The following is an 18,300-nucleotide window of genomic DNA, read 5'->3' on the forward strand; positions in this document are numbered from 1 at the left end:
AGCAGCCTTCTGATGTGGATTCTCAGAAAGGTTAGCCCATGCTGGGAAACTGAAAAGGTGATAGGTATCTCACCGTCAAAACTCCACAGCGCCGGTGGTAAGGGCACTGCAGAGGAGCTAGGAAGTCAGAGGAAAGGTCGCCACCCACCAGCAGTATGACCAAGAGAAGCTAAGCAGAAGTGGCAATGGCTATGACACACCACATGCAACAGAGAAGGGCAACCACCACTGGAAACGGCTGCTTTCCATAAACACTGATTTAAACGACCTCTAAATAACAATATGGCATGAAGTCAAATGTCCAACCAGACCGAAAAGTAAGTCCCAAGTTAAAAACTTTTGGAAAAGGGAAAAAAACAACAAAATGTCCAAAACCGAACTGTGAATTGCAATATGATTAAAGCATATGCAGCTTTGCAAGGTGTCATTGTTTACTTATTTTTCTCCCAGAATTTCAGAGGCGCTCCATGCTAGGCAGAGGAAACCAAGTCTTAAAACATGGAAAGTCTAGTTGGGGACATAAAAGCAGACAGACAAGATATAAGCCCCAGGTGCTGCTGGAGTTTGTACTGTGCACCAAAATTCCAGACAGGGAGAATGTTACAGAGGAAAGAAATGTCAAGAAAAGGCAACATCTAAGGTTAGTTTAGCAGGACTTATTCATGGTGAACCTGGGCTAATGCTTAACAACATCCTCTTTCACAATTAGACGCCTCATAATAAAAATCAACATACCTCACATCCTTACCATGAAACACCCAGAACAATAGTTTTCAGAAACCAAACATTTGGAAAACTGGAATAATGGATGACCATTTCTTATCTCTGAGCAGCAACTCAATTTTATTCTCAGTGGCTCCAAGATCACATCTGAAACTTATTTTGCTACGTAGTTGTGGATGCCGAGCTGGGCATGAATATATAAAATGGACTGCGATAGTCAAAATACCGCCTTAGGGTGTTTTCATTGTCTCCCAACCGCATTTGGTCTGAATGAAGCTAGTTCTCTGGGATAATGATTTCAACATCATCTAGCATCCTGTTCCTTTCAACTGTCTCAACTCTAGCCATACTGGCCTTTTTTCAACAAGTTCCTTCCTGCCACAGAGTCATTACAAATGCTGTCCCTTCTGCCTGACACACTGTTCCCACCCGTTCACAGAGTTAATGCACATCAAACTAACCATCACTTCCTCAAACATTTCCTACTTCACAGTCTTGAAGCCCCCTTTACCCGCTCTTTGCAGCATGTACCTCGGTGGCAATGTTGTGATTGATTAATGCTGTCTCCACTAGACTGAAAACTCTAGGAAAGCAGAAATCCTTTTGGCTTTGGTTCACCATTGTTCTCCAACAAGTAGTACAATGCCTAGTATTAAGTTAAGGAATGAGAGCAAAGAAGGGAAATGAGAGTTGAGTGTTTCCTCTCCCTTTTTATTCAGTTATTAATATGATCATGCCTTTGCACACCATCAGCCCAACCTTCTCAGTTTTCCTTCCTTTGAATATAATTATCAAAGGTCCTTTTTAGCTGTACATAGGATTTGGCAATGGGGAGTCCAATGCTAGCTCCATCTGTCATTATATAATATTTTATACAATATTAAATCTTGGATTGGTTAATCTAGCTACTATTTACTGAAGTCTTACCAGAAATCAGAGACTTTATATACATCATCACTCCATCATGAGGATCGTGGAAGGTAGGTATTCCTATACCTCTTTAATAGATAAAGAAATCAAGTCTCAGAGAGGTTTAGTCACTTGTCCAAGGTTATACAGCCAATAAATGGTCAATCTGGGGTTTGATCCCAGGTCTTTCTGACTCAAAAACTCGTGACTGCTGGTTTCCCCAAATGTAAACATGGAATAAAACCTATTTTTCAAATTTGATTGAAAAAATAAATGTGATAGCGCATGAAAAGAAATACTCTTCTAAAGTCATGAAGCATTGTAGGAATATCAGTCACTGAGTTTCCTAGTTAATTATTACCAATGTATCCTGCATTTTTTAATTGCCTATAGATATGTGCTCTTTTGTTCATGGGAAAAAAGCTAAAGATTGCCAGTTATGGGACTGAAGGATTTAGGAAAACCTGTAATTCTGATCAAGGGAACCTGTCAAGGAGGTAAGACTAGAATGTGGTTATGATTTAGAAGCAGAACTCTGATTGCTTTTATTATATCCTGCTTGGAAAAAAAGTTGTGAACCCCACGGTGGAGCTCCCCAACGTCAAAAGCTGATAATAATTACATGGGATTATTCAAGGGGTCTTGGCTTTGGCAGACATGACCTATTACCTAGAGAGGAATTCAAGTTCAGGAGAATGGACAGTTATTAAGGTAGTAAGAAATAACATTTTCCGAAGACTTTGTGCTAGGAGCTTTACCGGTATTGTTTCCTTTCATCCCCATAATATACCAATGGAGGCTCAGAAAAATCAAGTACATCATTCAACAATATATATGGCAGGTCTTGCATGGCTTGCAAATGACAGAGCCAGAACTGCACTCAAGCCTGCCCGACTCTGGTAACCAAACTCTTAACCATTAAAATAGGCAATGGCTAACATATTACTTCATTGTTTTAGTTGATCTAAAACAGTTGCTTACGAGCTTGATCAATATGTTCCTAGCTCCAGCAGCCCCTGGCTGCTTGGGCAAAACCCAGTGCCTGCAATTGCAAGGTTGAAGACTGGTCAATGGGTTGGGTGATATATATATATATATATATATTTAAAGGCCAAATGACCAAAATTTGTTGAAAAATGTCAAACAGGAAAGGTGGTATAGAGTAGTGAACAGCCATAGGACTAGGGGTCAGCAGACCTGGTTTCCGGTCTAGGCTGTGTCACTGAAATGCTGCAAGACCAAGGAAATTCAGTCTTCCTCCCAGAGTCTTGGTTCATCATCTACAAAATGAGGGTATTAGACAAAAACTCCACAATCCCTTTTAGCTCTGGTATTTACTGACTGTCCAATAGTAGGAAGGGAAGTTATAGATTGAGCTCACCCTTCTAGGACTTCCAAATATCTTCCAGAAGCCATATTGAAAGGAGGAGCAGTTCCATGAAACCTCATAAGCAGCAAAGCCTCTGAAAGCCACTGCCTTACCACATGATGCAGTCATCACTGCTCCCTTGCCCTTCTGGCTCTGCAGGGCTATTCCTGGAAGGGCCAGCAGCTAAAACACTACTTCTGGAAATCTAAGGGTGGTGAGGAAGGGGGAGTACAGTTACTTCTTTCAGGCCCAACAGGCAGGGTACAGAGCGTGGAGGGACTGAAGATTATTGTCCTCCAGGTGCCAAGTACATTTTTATGATAACAGCTCATGTGTCTACAGCCTTCAGAAACCATGCTCTCCTACGATATCTGATACCTCATTTCAGCTTCACAACAAACCTTATGGAACGGATACTGTATGTGATTAAAGGAAAGAAACGGGCTAGGCTCTCTCTCTCTCTCTCTCTCTCTCTCTCTCTCTCTCTCTCTCTGTCCCCGCCCCGCCTGTTTCCCCCCTCCCCACCAGAGGAGCTTCAAAACTCCTAAAACTGCCCTCAACTTTATTTATAGCATTGGCAGGAATAGCGATTAGAACTATCTCTTGAGAGCAATGAAGCCAATCTTGTTACGCTGTCTCATACCAGTGGCCCGATCTTCAAGGAAGACAGAAGCCCCATTAGAAATTAAGCTCAGTACCCTTCCTATCCTGCCCCAGACCCACGATGCTCCAGCCACACCAGCAATTCACAGCTACTCCACACTCTCCTGGGCCTCCATGCCTTCACTTGTGCTGTTTCTTCTGCTCGGAGGTTACTTCCCCCTCGTTGGTAAATTCCCAGCACATCTCAAATACCATCTTCACGAGAAGACTTCTTTGATACCACCTCCAGCTGTTACCGCTTTCCTGCTCTGCTTCCCCACAGTCCTTCGGAAATCTCTAGACTTATTGAAAAACACTGGAATTATTGATTTATTCACTCTTTCTGTCCCGCAGAAGTGAGATTCACCAAGGGCATGGACCGTGATTAATTCATGTTTGTATCTCTAGCATGTAGCCCAGCACGTGGCACGCAGGAAGCATTCACTCACTGTGGTTGGTTGGATGGATGGATGCATGGTTGGGCATCGGATCACTAACTGACATGAAGACCTCCAGATTATTCCCCACAGGGCAAAAGTTTGATTTTATAAGTAGTATCAAAACAGTACAACACTCAGAGATTATATACTTGTCTCAAGCACTGGAGAGACAGACCCTGTTCTATCGCTTGGACGGGAATGAGAAGGGTGATAAGAGGACACAGGGTAAGATCAAAGCTCAGGGTAAAGGGCAAGGTGAAACTTAGTCCAGAGCACTCACTGGGATGGCCTCCCTCAGGACATGGGAGACAGTGGGGCGACAGGCCCCACAGAGGCTAGAAACATGTGCATTACCTGTGGCCAAAGATTTCTTCAGACTTCCCAATACAAATGACTAAAAATAGCACCTATAGCTTGAGATACTGATGTCCAGCAGCACTTCAACAAAGCTTTAAATGAAAAACAAGTCTCATATTCTAAGGAATAAATGCATGACGTCCCTGTAAACATGTCCAGTTCTACCGGACAAATTCAGATCATTGGGTATTAATAGCGTAAAGGGGATTTTACAATACCCACAACTATGGATCACATCGCTGGATTCTGGCTCCCAGCACTGGTCCTGACGATTACTGGTGAAAACCCCTCAGACATGTTTCCACAAGGGGATTTCCTCTTCTCTCCCCCAGCATAAAGTGGCACTAATGTGGACACTCCCATCTCCAGCTTCTATATGCTTATTTATTCCATCTATGGGAAGAGGAATCACTTAGCTGATCCACGAGACTTGGAAAAAACAAATAAAAATAACCTCAACATCCATGGAGCCATGTGAGCCAGGAAATGGAGTCAGTGCAGGCTTGGCATGTGTCTCTTCTCTTGAGCCACTCGTACTCAGGCCGGTGGGCATTTTGAGTTCTTGAATTAAGCAGCTCAAACTGTAGATCAAGTGCCGAAGCAAGCCCAGCCAGGTCTCTTGTCTCTTTGTCCCAGCTCCGTGGCTGCCAATGAGTGGACTAAGTCTGTGTCGTGTAGGTCCCAAAGTCCAGCGGGCTCAGAAAAGAAGTAGGATTACCCTCATCCCCAGCTCTTTAATCCAGTTTAACCAAAGCCAGTGCTGCGCGTCGTTCCAGGTGGCTCTGTGAACTGTTCTCAGACCTCAGAACTGAACAGTGTAGTGAGTTCTGGCACCTCTACATGCTCAACACACACTTGTCAATAGTTACCGACAGTTTTAAGCCTACAGGACAAAAATGTCTAAAATGCACCTTGTGTTAACGGCACGGTTTATTTTACTCTGTGGAAAAGTGATATTCTGAACCTTCCCAAAATAAGGTTGGGTTTTGTTTTTTTTCTGTGAAAGGAGTTTATAATATCTCCTGTCACAGAAAAGCCTTTGAGAGATCGGCTACAAAAATAAGGTTGGTCCGCGGCTATCATTCAGGTTGGAGGGTGTCTTCCACAGGAGTCCCTTCTTATGTGCCAAATGTGTTATTGAGAAAAGGACCGCGAACACTGAAATTATAAAATGAAATCATTGCCTGTCACCTAGTAGTACCATTTAATTGCAAACAATTTGTGGAGAGTCCATTACGTGTCAGGGAAAATTGAAGCCATGAAGGAACTTATTTATCAAATCCTTTATTCAAACCTCTATTCACTCATTCAACAAATATTTCATCAGTGTCTACTATGTGCCAGATGGCTGTGCCCACAGTGTCTGGTGCCTAAAATACAGTCTCATAGAGGGAGAGCAAACCATGTAAGACACACAGCCTCCCTCCCCTGAAGAAACTGTCTCCCCTCACATATGTTTTATCTTCATTTCTGCCTCTCACTTAACAGCTACTAACTCCTTCTACTTGGGCTTTAAGTTTCTTCTTTGCCTGGCTTCTCTGACCCAAATAATGAATGACCTACAAGCTAACACACTAGAACCTTTTATATAACAAAGCTCTTCCTGTAATGCAAATAATCACTCTATAATTCAGCCATGTTGTACACATGAGTTTTCATAAAGAGTCCTACCCCAATAAAACAGTGAAGCACATTTCCCAGGGAGTGAAAAAGCAACTGGGGCATGCTGAAAGTGAGCCTGGATAATCGATTAGAACAGGTGGGATGTTGCTTATCTTCCTAAGGGTCCTTTCTCCCTGCTGATCTCTTCCTTCCTGTTTGCTTTTGATAGATGTTTAGGATTAGATAGGTAACCTGGGAATGATTCACATGAAACTGAAAGAATTTATTGACACAGATCATTTTATTCGACTATGGATACATAAAGCACTGGATTTGTGTTTTCTTCATCAATTCTGAACATTAAATCAACTAGTATAGTTTCGATTGTAATGAAATTTCTACTCTATTCTTTAGATTCAAAAAAATGTTTTTTCCTTATTTTTATAATGTTCCCAAACCACACCATCGAAATGCCTTCTTGAAGGAAGGCATTAGGTAGTAACATTTTAGTTTTGGAAACTTGCATGTAGTTACTTAAAACAATGGGAATCTCATCCCCTGTCCTTGAAATGCACCATATAAATATTGTATTTGATCCTTAACTTACACTTCATAAATAATTTATTTCAAAAATATCCTTCTATAAGACCATCAGTTGCTGAGGTGTTCAGTTTTCGGGGAAAGCATTTATTTACTGCATGAGTCCAGGAAGGCTGGTAAAGACTTGGCTAAAAGCTCCACATGGAGCGAATTATGGTAATTGTATTAATGCTCAAATCCTCGATGCTCTGCTCAAATCTGCTAAAAGGTTTTACACTATATTGCCCACATCTTGACGGGCAATGAGTCCAATGGAAATGTTTAACACTTCATAGGGAGGCTTCTGAGATTCATTTTTCATAGTTCCAAGAACTCCTAAAGGTAGGAGTTTGGAGGTAGCTTGCAGAGGAGTTTCTGAAAGTCACAACTTAGAGTTAACATCCCCCTTAGTATCTTCCACTTTTGGTTCAGACTGAAACTCCAAGTTCAGGTCACCAGAAATGAAAATCAAAGGAAACATTACACAATTAATTTTGATGAATAAGTTTTAATTCATGTATGGCAATATTCTGCTTAATGATATGTCTCCTTAGGACATCCATTAAAAATCCATTAACTTAACAGGCAAAATCTAATAAAGTTACTCTGGAAATTTTCTGCTAGATTAACATTATGGACTTTTAATGAATATTTCCCTGTAGGTATTACTCTATGAGCAGAGCTAATATACTAATCAAACTGAAAAATCTGCAGAGCAAAGGAAACCATCAACAAAATTTAAAGACAACCAAAAAAGAAAACATTTGCAAATCATATATCTGATAAGGGGTTAATATCCTAAATATACAAAGAACTCACACAACTTAATGGCAAAAAAACCAAACAATATGATTTTAAAAATGGGCAGAGGATCTGAATAGACATTTTTCCAAAGAAGACATGCAGACGGCCCACAGGCACATGAAAAATGCTCAACATCACTAACTATCGGGAAAATGCAAATCAAACCCACAATGAGATATCACGTCACAGGTTAGAATGACTATTATCAAAAAGACAAGAAAAACAAGTGTTGGTGAGGATGTGGAGAAAGGAGAACCTCCTGTGCACTATTGGTGGGAGTACAAATTAGTGCAGTCACTATAGAAAATAGGATGGAGGTTCCCCCCAAAATTAAAAACAGAATTATTATAAGATCCAGCAATTCTACTTCCGGGTATTTATCCAAAGAAAACCAAAACTGTAATTCTTGAAGATATTTACCCTTATGTTCACTGCAGCATTATTTACAATAGTCAACATATGGAAACAACCTACATGTCCATCGATGGATGAATGGATATACATGTTGTGTATATATACCTGGAATACTACTCAACCATAAAAAAGAATAAAAGCTTGCCATTTGCAATAGCCCAGATGAACCTTGAGGGTATTATACTAAGTGCAATATGTCAAACAAAGACAAATACTGTATGGTCTCTCTTATATGTGGAATCTAAAAAGAGAACAAAAAAAACCCCAAATAAACAAAAATAAATAAATAAATAAAATTCATTCATACAGAGAACAGAGTGCGTGCTGGCTGTGGGGGGTGGGGGTGAAATGGGTGAAGCGAGTGGGAGGTACAGACTTCCAGTTGTGAAATGAATAGGTCCTGGGGATGTCGTGTGCAACTTGTTGACTACAGTTAATGGTATTGTGATGCATGTTTGAAGGTTGCTGCCAGAGTACCTATGGAAAGTTCTCATCACAAGAAAATAAATCTTTTTGTAACTTTTTATGGTGACACATATGGAGACTAGATTTATTGCAGTGATTATTTTTCAGTGCACACAAGTGTTGAATCATTACTTTGTACACCTGAAACTAACATAATGTTGCATGTCAATTATAACTCGATTAAAAAAATAAATGAAAAAATAAAATAAACATGAATCTTGTGCAAGGGGAAGGAAAGCACCCAAAAGTTAAAATACAGGTAAGTCCTCACTTGTTGATATGTTCATGGAAACTGCAACTTTAACTGTAATGATGTATAATGAAACCAATTTTCTCATAGGCTAATTAATATAAAAAAGAATTAAGTTCCTACGGCATATTTCTGGTCACAAAAATATCACCAAACATCCAAATAAAGACTCAAAACACTTCTAATATCAAACACTGAAATAAATGTGAGCTATACATACATTTAAGAAAGAGTAATTAAAACAAGTAAGATGATTAATTTCTAACCCAGTTATTCCAGTTCAGAGTCACAGGTGCCTGGAGCTTATTCAGGAAGCACAGGGTACAAGGAGGGAACTCACCCTGGCAGGGTGTATTCACACACATCCACACTCAGTCAGACTGGGACAATTTAGATACACCCATGTGCACCTCTTTGGGAGGTGGGAGGAAACCAGAGTACCACGTAGACATGGGAGAATATCAACACTCCACACAGGCAGTGGCTTCAGTGGGAACTGATGTTTTTATCCTCATCAACATTATAAGAAACAACGCTATTTGAGGACCTGCTAAAATCAGAAAATCAGAGTTGAAGTTGGACCCAAGTCACCAAAGATACTGATAAAATCAGGAAATATTATAGCTTTAAAAGCAAAAAAACGCGACATGCCAGTATGAGCCATCTCAGTCATTGATTTATCAACTTACTAGTCAAACAGTAATTTAGCTACAGAAATGTGCCATGCCCTGTGCCAAGACCAAGAACACAAAGGTAAATAAATGAACAACTGGATATGAAGGAGCACACAGACTAGTGTGGAATCAAGACATGTAAACAGGTAACCAACATGTGCTCTAATAAGCTATGTTCAGCATACCACAGGGACACTCAGGACAAAGCAACTAAATTGGGGGCGGGGGGCATATACATTTTAAAACTCACTTGAAAAATTAAGTAATTGAAGTTGAAATTTGTATTCCAGTAACTTATTAGCTCCTTCTAGGCCCTCCCACTGGAAAGGTTTCAGTCCTGACATGATTTATTGGTTCTGCATGTGGTTAGAAAAATTTACTAGATTATCTCTCTGATTCTCACCTGTAAACAAGGTAAGAGCATGTACTTTTGCCACTGGTTGGGAGAATTACGTGCATTAAGGTACATAAAAGCGCATAGAAATGTGTTTAAAACACAGAAGGAGAAGGAGGATGGCTATTTGTTTGCTACCTATGATATGCACACAGTGAGGATTATTTGGAAGTTGGTATAGCAAAGTGGTTAGAGCGGGAATTCTGTTCCTACCACGTGCGAACTGTGCAACCATTCGTTAGACACATTTCCCCTTTCTGAACCTTGATTTTCAGCTGCTGGACAGGATAAATAAAAATACAATCACTCCATTGCATAGTTCTGAACATGTAAAAAGATAATGGTTCTAATGCATAGCACCATGTCTGAGAAGCAGTAAACCATTCGTTTTAATAGCTGCCATTAATTATATCCTTCATAGGCTTCACAGTCTATGGAGACACAGACACATGACGAGAATTGTTAGGGTTAGAATTACAACTACCCTAACTCCTCGTTCAGTGTTTTCGATTCAATTTGCCTGTACCCCTTAATTACAGGACAAGAGCACCTCCCTGACACTTAGTCCTAATGGTTCCTCATCCAGGTAGGAAGCCCACAAGTAGCCTCCAAAACACCACTTGGGGACTGAGGACTGGTGGCCCTGCCTCAGCTCTAATGACCAGCACACCAGCACCCTCATCTATGGCCTGAATTCTGTCCCCCAAAATTCATATGTTGAAGCCCTAACATGCAGTGTGATTGTATTTGGAAATAGGGTCTAGACAGAGGTAATTAAGGTTAAATGAGGTCCCAAAAGTAAGTAAGGCCTTTATCTGATTGAATTCGTGTCCTTATAAAGAAAGATACCAGAAAGCACACAAAAGGGCTCTCTTACCCATTTATTTAGTCAGTAGACATCTATCAGCATCTCTGCCAAAGCACTCAAAGATGACACAGATAGGGTCCCTGCCCTCCAGGAGCTTTCAGTTGAGTATGACTTTCCTGTTTGGTTGCCCATTTCCCCTGCTGGGCCTGAGGCACTGTCCAAACCTCACGCTGGTTGGCAGGAGTCCTGGCACACCATCCTCTGGCCAGCTCCCTCATTCCCTAGAACAAATTATTGACTCTATTCCTTGGTTGCTGACTCCTAATGGTCTGAACAGCCAGAATTTTAAAAACCACCATATGACTTAAGGTATCAATGCCCTGTGAAGTTATACCCACTCATCAACTGATATCCCTATGCCTGTCCAGGTATGAACACTTGTTCCAATCTAGCTCAGGTTGGCTTTGGGAGTTAAATATTGGATGCTGCCTAGTCCCACTGAAGGCCACCTGTATAGCCACCTCAATTCCCTCAGTCTCACGTATCCCAAGGGTGCCGTCTGCTTTAGTAGGGAAGTTCTACTAAATACTGACTCTACAACTTAATAGTGAACAAGGAACTGAATCTCAGTTTTCCCATCTATAAAATAGAAACACCTATACAAATAGGTTTGTGACAGCGAAATAAGATAATGTAGAAAATCAATCACCTACTAAAAGACTTGGAAAGTAGACAATGACTAATGACTGCTGCTTTGCTTCTTCCTCTTTTCCCCTGGTCCCAAGCTCCTCCCCACCTCTCTACCAGCTCAGGTCCTGAGATGCTTTCAACTGAGCGACAGAAATTCCGAAAGGGCGTTTTCTGCCTGGCTCTGTTCTTTTCTCCAGATTTACCTATTAGGAGTTGAACAGACCACAGAAATCAAGCTGTGTTGTCTAAAACACGGCAATACAGGTGCTACGGGGATCTTTCATGTTTCTATCCTTATATTCTTGAACTCTGACAGAGTTTGTGATGAGGACTCCACCAGAGAAAGGTAGAACTGAAATAACCTACTATGACTCAGTTATCAAGGGTGACCCAAAGTTGTAATAGACACTACTACCGTGTTTCCCCGAAAATAAGACTCAGCCGGACCATCAGCTCTAATGCATCTTTTGGAGCAAAAATTAATACAAGACCTGGTATTTATTATATTATATTATATTATATTATATTATATTATTATATTATATTATTATACCCAGTCTTATATTATATTAAAATAAGACCCAGTCTTATATTAATTTTTGCTCCAAAAGACACATTAGAGCTGATGGTTTGGCTAGGTCTTATTTTCGGGGAAACACAATAGCTGTGCACCAATATTTAAAGCAAAACTCTCAAGTTGTATCCAATCATATGGATAGACGCATGGCTGCCCAGCCAATGACTAAATTTCCCAGCTACATTTGAAGCCTAGTGGAGCCTTATGAACAGTGCTGGTCAATGGGATGTGATGAGAAATGACACGGCCAATTTCCATGCTATACTCCCTCCAAAACAACGTGTATGGATTCCTCTGGTCCTTTTCATTCGTTCCCCTCACTGGCTGGGAACTGATGAGAACTGGAGTAGCTAACTTGGACCCAAAGTTGGAGGCCATGTTGGGAGAATGGCAGAGCTGCCCTGACAGTCGCTTATCTCTATTCTATCACACAAAAGACTATACTTTCAGGGATCATTTCTATAGTTCGTTTCTATTCTATCACACAAAATAACCCTCTATCTTATTCAATCCACTGTACTTTTTCATTTTTTTACACCATCCTAGCCGAAACACTAAACAATAAAGAAGTATTTCTATTTAATCAGGTATAACTACTTATCTGATGACAGCTTACTAGAATTGTAAGTGGTAGCTACAAAAAATAAATACCTTTCTGTGAAATGAACAAGCAAATCTTAAACATTAAAATGTCAGCTACTGTTATATGTACGTAATACCTGAATTCTTTGCACCAGGTAAATCCCTACTAGTCACCCACACCCTTACTATCTAGTCAGTGCCACCTAAAACTGGAAGTCAGAGACGTTATGGTCTTAGTTACAAACCACTGGCTCATGTCCCAGTTTCGGTCTTATTCCTGATCTTCCTTATTTTGATCTCTTCAATTTTTTTTTTTTCTCTGTTCGTGACCTTGCCGGATTCCTTGAACCTAACGGACAAAACATTTTCCTTGTAATGACTGGAAATGATCCCTACACGCCCTCTTGATTATGCTATCCCGCACTGCTCCGTGCACGTGAATTCCTCAGTCTAGCCCACTGTCTACGATTCTGTATTTCAGTGCAGTTTCATAGCCTGCACCCCTACTCAGCTCCCATTAGTCTCACCAGGAGGACTACTAGTCATGGTCTACACATCATAACTTATTTCTCTTGTTAAAACAGGGCTGTGTTCCTGTATTTTAATTCATACAAAAACAAAAACACACCAAGATCTTCATACATACATACACATAATCACTCTCCAGATTTATCTTTTTTTTTTTTTTTTTTTTTTTTTTTTTTACCTATTTTGCTGTAATTATCTGCAACAAAGTCTTCCAATCCAATCATCTTCCAGAAACTGTCATCCCATCCTTTCTCTGCTGAGTAAGTCCATTTGCACACCAGGGAGCAGAGAGACCTAAGAAAATGGGAGAGAGGTAGAACCAATAACATAAGCTAGGCTTCCTTTATGTTTTGCCAAATGCCTACCCGGATATCTACAGTAGTATTGAAGGAGAATAAACCAAACTAATTAGTTCTTCATCCCTGTTTAGATGAAAAGTCCCCATTTACACCTGTTAGTGATTGAGATGCCTCTTTGTTCCTTATGTAGTTCCTGATCAAGCAGTGCTTATAAATATTTGTATTTATATCTATATTTATAGTTACATGACATTTGTGAGATAATTAGAAATTACATACAACACTAAGCTATTTAATGATACTGAACATAATTACTACATTTTAGGTATGATATTGGTAATTGTGGTTATATTTCAAAAAATATTTCTTATTTAGAGATACATACTAAACTATTTATGTATAAAATAATACAATATCTGAGATTTGCTTCAAAATAATAAGAGAAGGGGAAGTGAATGGCATTATGTATGGAGCAGGATTGGCCATGCGTGGGTGGTTGTGAGGTTGCATGATGGGCGAATGGTGTTCATTATATTACTCTGTTTTGTACATGTTTAGAATTCTCTAGAAGAAAAGTTTTTTAAAAAGTGCCTGGTGTGTGTGTGTGTGTGTGTGTGTGTGTGTGTGTGTATTAGATTGGTGCAGAAGTGACTGCGGTTTTTGCAATTATTTTTAACCTTTTAAATCGCAATTACTTTTGCACCAACCTAATATATACGAGAGGTGCCAAAAAAATGTATACACATGACCTGTGTTCATCTTTTGTTATTGGTATATATTGAATATTACAATTTTAATACAGTTTTTTCTTTCCTTAAAAATGTGTACACATTTTTTGGACAGCTAGATATAGATAGATATGGATATACAGATATAGATATACAGATATAGATATAGATACATAGATATATAGATGTAAATATAGATATATATGAGAGAGAGACTCCAGTCTAAAGTAATATTTAATAGGAGGAAGACTTGAAATCTGGAAGGCGTTTTCCTCTCCAGGTTCATTTCTCATCCATTCACCCTTAACATTCTATACTCCAGCAATAAAACATCATTTGTAGTTCTCTGGGGGAAAAAAAAAAAAATCATGTTCTTGCACATTTCTGTGCCTTTGTCCTACTCCTATTTGAAAAATTCTTCCCAGCTCTTCACCCTGCTAACTCCAACACTTCCTTTAGCCTGGGCTGAGTCCCCAGCGCTGGGTGAGGAGTTCTCCTCTGAGCTACCAGCGCATGCAGGTATCCTCTGTGACAGCCCTTATCACACTGTGTCATTGACTGTTTGTCTTCCCTATAGTCCTATTGCCTTCCAATCTGTTCTCCTTACTGTATGCAAACTTCATAAAATAAAATCTGATGTTATCAGCTGCTGATTAACACTCTTCAATTGCTCCCTACCATCTTCAGGGAGAAGGCCACTCTTTCACAGGGCTTAAAAGGCCTTCTGTGATATGACCATGCTGAACTCGTTTCCTCCTGCCTGCCGTTCCCACTCTTACTTTCTCCATTCTACAATACTGAATTAGTTGAAGTTTCCCACAGCGGGCTTTGATTGCTGACTTCCCTGTGCACTGACTGAGCCCTTTGCTCCATTCTGCCCAGAATTTTCTTCCCTGTTACGCATCTAACTCCTAGTTAACCTTCCTCACTCAGCTCACATTGCCCCTTTTTATGAAGCCTCAGTGGAGGACAAGCTGAGTCCAAAGTCTCTTGTCCAAGTTCCAGTCAGGATATACCTTATCTTAACATTTCCCATAGTAATTGTCTTTGCTCATTCACGTCTCTGTCTCTCCCACTAAACCAGAAACTCCTTCAGAGTAAAACCAGCCCTAACAATCTCTGTATCACCTAGTCCACATTCAGTCATGTATCCAACCACGATGAATACTGACTGAACGGAAGCACTAAGGAATGAGTGTGATTTGTCCATATTGCCACAGGTAAACGGTATAACATAGGCTGCTCATGCAGTTTTAAAGAGAAACCTGTCTCACACAGCCAATAGTTAACGCACATCGCATTCAATCGCTCACACAGACACACTAACTCACTCAATAAACATTTCGTCTTCAGTCACTATGACCCTGGCATATGCTAGGGAGCCCTGGGGAGCCAGCGGTATGCAAAAGACCTGGTCCTCTGCTCTCACTGAAGCTGACAGTTGAATTGAGGAGACAAATTGATCAAACAATCACACCTAAAATCACATACTAACAAATAGACAAAAATGTTCTGAAGTAGACAAAGAAATGAGAACCTTTAACAGGAGAACCTGATATAATCTAGTGGGAGAAAGAAGGTGGGGAGTATCAAGGAGGGCTCCACAGCAGAGGTGAAATTTTGTAAGGTCTAAATTTTGAAAGCAAACAAATTTATAAACTTCCATTGTTGATTTTTTTTCAGATGTCACATAGATGGCAGGACACAATGAGCCGTAAGTGGCATGACTATACTGAAGGAGTGATAGTACCAGTAGAAACTTAATACATATGTGCTAAATCCTTCACCTGATACAAGCAAGAAAATTTTTTTGGAGGTACAGAGAAGGCAGCCATCTGTGTAGCATGTTCTGAAGAGTACATAATAGGCTAACCCCTCCTGGCACAATGCCTGAATTTCCATATTCCTGGAAGCTGACAGCTCACTGGAAAAAGCAAAGCTACGGAGGAAAGAATGGTGTGGAAGGACTGTTTCTAAGGACCCAACCACATAGGAAACTCTTCACTTCTCAGACGCCGCATTCACATGCAGATTTCTAGGCCTCCACTTTGACCCTTCCTTCTGCCTTAACTGAGTATTGCTCCTTTCACTCATCCTTGTGTACTTGGCAAACTCCAGATCATCCGTATAGTCTAGTTCCAAGGTCATCTCTTCTGCAAAAGTTTCCTTAATACCTCCAAGTTAAACTCATGGTTCTCTCCTAGGAGGTAGTATTCTAACTTGGAAACATTGCATTGTTGTTCTTTAGAGCTGAGGGAGATTAAGTCCACGGCCCCGTCTTTAGCCCTACACATGTCCACATCCTTTGCCTTGTAATTTGCAGTGCTGTGCCCTCTCCTCTCCCACCCCCCACACTCCTTTCCTGACTCTAGACTTTGAATTCTGTCACGTGACTGCATTTGTCCACAAGAATATGGCAGGCTACCTGCTAGCGTCAAGTCTAAGCCTTAAGAGGCACGACATGTTTCTGCTTGCTTTCTGGAACCTATGGCTTCACCATGAGAAGGTCATGCCTGGGATGGCCTATTGGTCCCGGGAGGAGGATAAGAGATTAGTGGAGCAGAGCAATGACCACCAAGCCCAGCCTGGATCAGACACCCCATGCAACCAAGACCTGAGTGAGTCCCGCTGACACTAGAAGAACCATCCAGCAGAGCACAGCCTAAAAGAGCCATCCATGAGCCAAATAAGTGATTATTATCTTAAATTACTGAGTATTAGTTGTGGTTTATAACAGCAATAGTGAAATAACTCAACACATTACGGCATAACTAAGTTACTCCAAGTAGAATTTGCTCCCCTAATAAGGGCCAGCAGAGGGAAGCCTCAGTCCTCAGAGCAAGTCAGAATAAGTGGCCAGACAGCATTCTTGGAGTGAAGATGACTAAGCCCGGGCGGCAGGAAGTTTTACAGCTGAAGATGCCTCTGATAACTCTACTTTCTACCAAAATTAATAAAACACTATTAGAAACCCTTTTCATTTGGGTTTCTTTAAATCAACTCTTGGGTAATATGGATGTATAAAAGCAGCGCAAAACTGACAACATTTAGAGAGCACACAAGTGCTCCAGAAATCTCTAGAAGAGAGACCAAGTATAGGACTTCGTGTTGTTAGAGAGTAAGAGCAAGGTATCAGTCGCAGAACCATGGGTTTACCTCCCAGAGCTACAGAGGAGTGCTGCTTCCACTCACGCAGAAGGAGCCACTCACTGTTCACTGCCACCCAGAGTGCTCAGGAAGCAACTGCTGTATCTTTCACTTTCAGATTTGTCCATGCCAAAAAGACTATAAAAACCTATATGAGCATCAAAAGAACATAAATCAATGAGTAGGCAGAACGAAAACAAGACTAAATTCGGGGGACTATTTCAGCTGAGAGAAAATCACTAGAACATCTATGAGTGGCAGGTCTCACAGAAGTAGAAAGATGAAGAAATTAGAAGAAAACATCAACAATGAAAGCAACGAGAAACCAGAAGAACGCAAGAAAGACTTTCTGAACTAACAACGCTGATTTTAAATTTTAAACTTTAAATTTCTGCAGAACAAAAAAAATCACAAGAATATTGAAAATCAAATTAATGATCTGGAAGACCAAGTGAATGAAATAACTTACTACCCATAGCAAAGACACAAAGAGAGAAACAATGATGGAAGGAATAAGATGCTTACAGGGCAGACCCAGCAGCTAACAGGAGAATAACAGAAATTCCAGAAGGGATTTATTTTTTTTAAAGGGGAAAAGTAAAATGAAGAAAAAGATTTCAAAGAACAGATGAAAGAGATGTTATAATTCAATGAATACAATACTAGTTGTTTTTTTTTATTTTGTTTTGTCTTGTTTTTCATACTGAGCTGAAGAAAGATTTAAACCTGCAGATTAAAAGTCTCATTAAGTTCAGAAAGTGAATCCAGGAAATACTTGAATTTCAAGCATAAACAGAAAATTATACAAGTTTCCAGACAGAAAGAATAAGTTACGTACAAAGGCAAGAGATTCAGACTAGCTAAGGAATTCTCATCTACAACTCTGGAATGTAGAAGACAGTGGAACAATGTACAGACTATTAAGAAAAATGACCCAAGAATCTTATACCCAGACAAAATATTATTCAGCTGTCAGGGAAAAAGGAAAACATTTTCCACATGCAAGGACTCAAAAGTAAACTTCCCACATACGTTCTCTGGGGACAGTACTTGAGAAAGAACATAACCAAAAAATTATTGATTCAGAGCAACTATTTCAGCATAGGGGAAATCAAAGACCAGAGAAACCAGTTGTGATGAACACTGATAATTTATTCTCTCTCTCTCCATATACATATACATATGTATGTATGTGTGTATGCACACATATTTCTATCTAAATAATGATAGTGTAAACAGGAATTTGTAATATTAAATTTTCTTGAAACACAACAGGCATGCTATATTAGAAGAAACAACCTAATAACAAGCTGTAACTG

At 40.1% G+C, this 18,300-nt stretch overlaps 1 protein-coding gene across 20 annotated transcripts in view; it reads right to left on the minus strand.

Moving 5' to 3' along the window:
* FGGY (FGGY carbohydrate kinase domain containing) overlaps positions 1 to 18,300 on the minus strand; it is a 661,235-nt gene that overhangs the window by 218,567 nt on the left and 424,368 nt on the right. For all 20 annotated transcript variants that reach the window (XR_013993878.1, XR_013993879.1, XR_013993880.1 and 17 more), the window contains one exon: positions 12,986 to 13,101. Coding sequence is in view for 17 of the 20 variants with exons in the window: in XM_081057761.1 (XP_080913887.1) it covers positions 12,986 to 13,101 (116 nt within the window). In the remaining 3 variants the exon portion in view is untranslated. The remainder of the gene's footprint in view (positions 1 to 12,985; positions 13,102 to 18,300) is intronic.

The sequence above is a fragment of the Rhinolophus hipposideros genome (assembly GCF_964194185.1).
Source record: "Rhinolophus hipposideros genome assembly, chromosome: 8".
NCBI lineage: Eukaryota > Metazoa > Chordata > Mammalia > Chiroptera > Rhinolophidae > Rhinolophus > Rhinolophus hipposideros.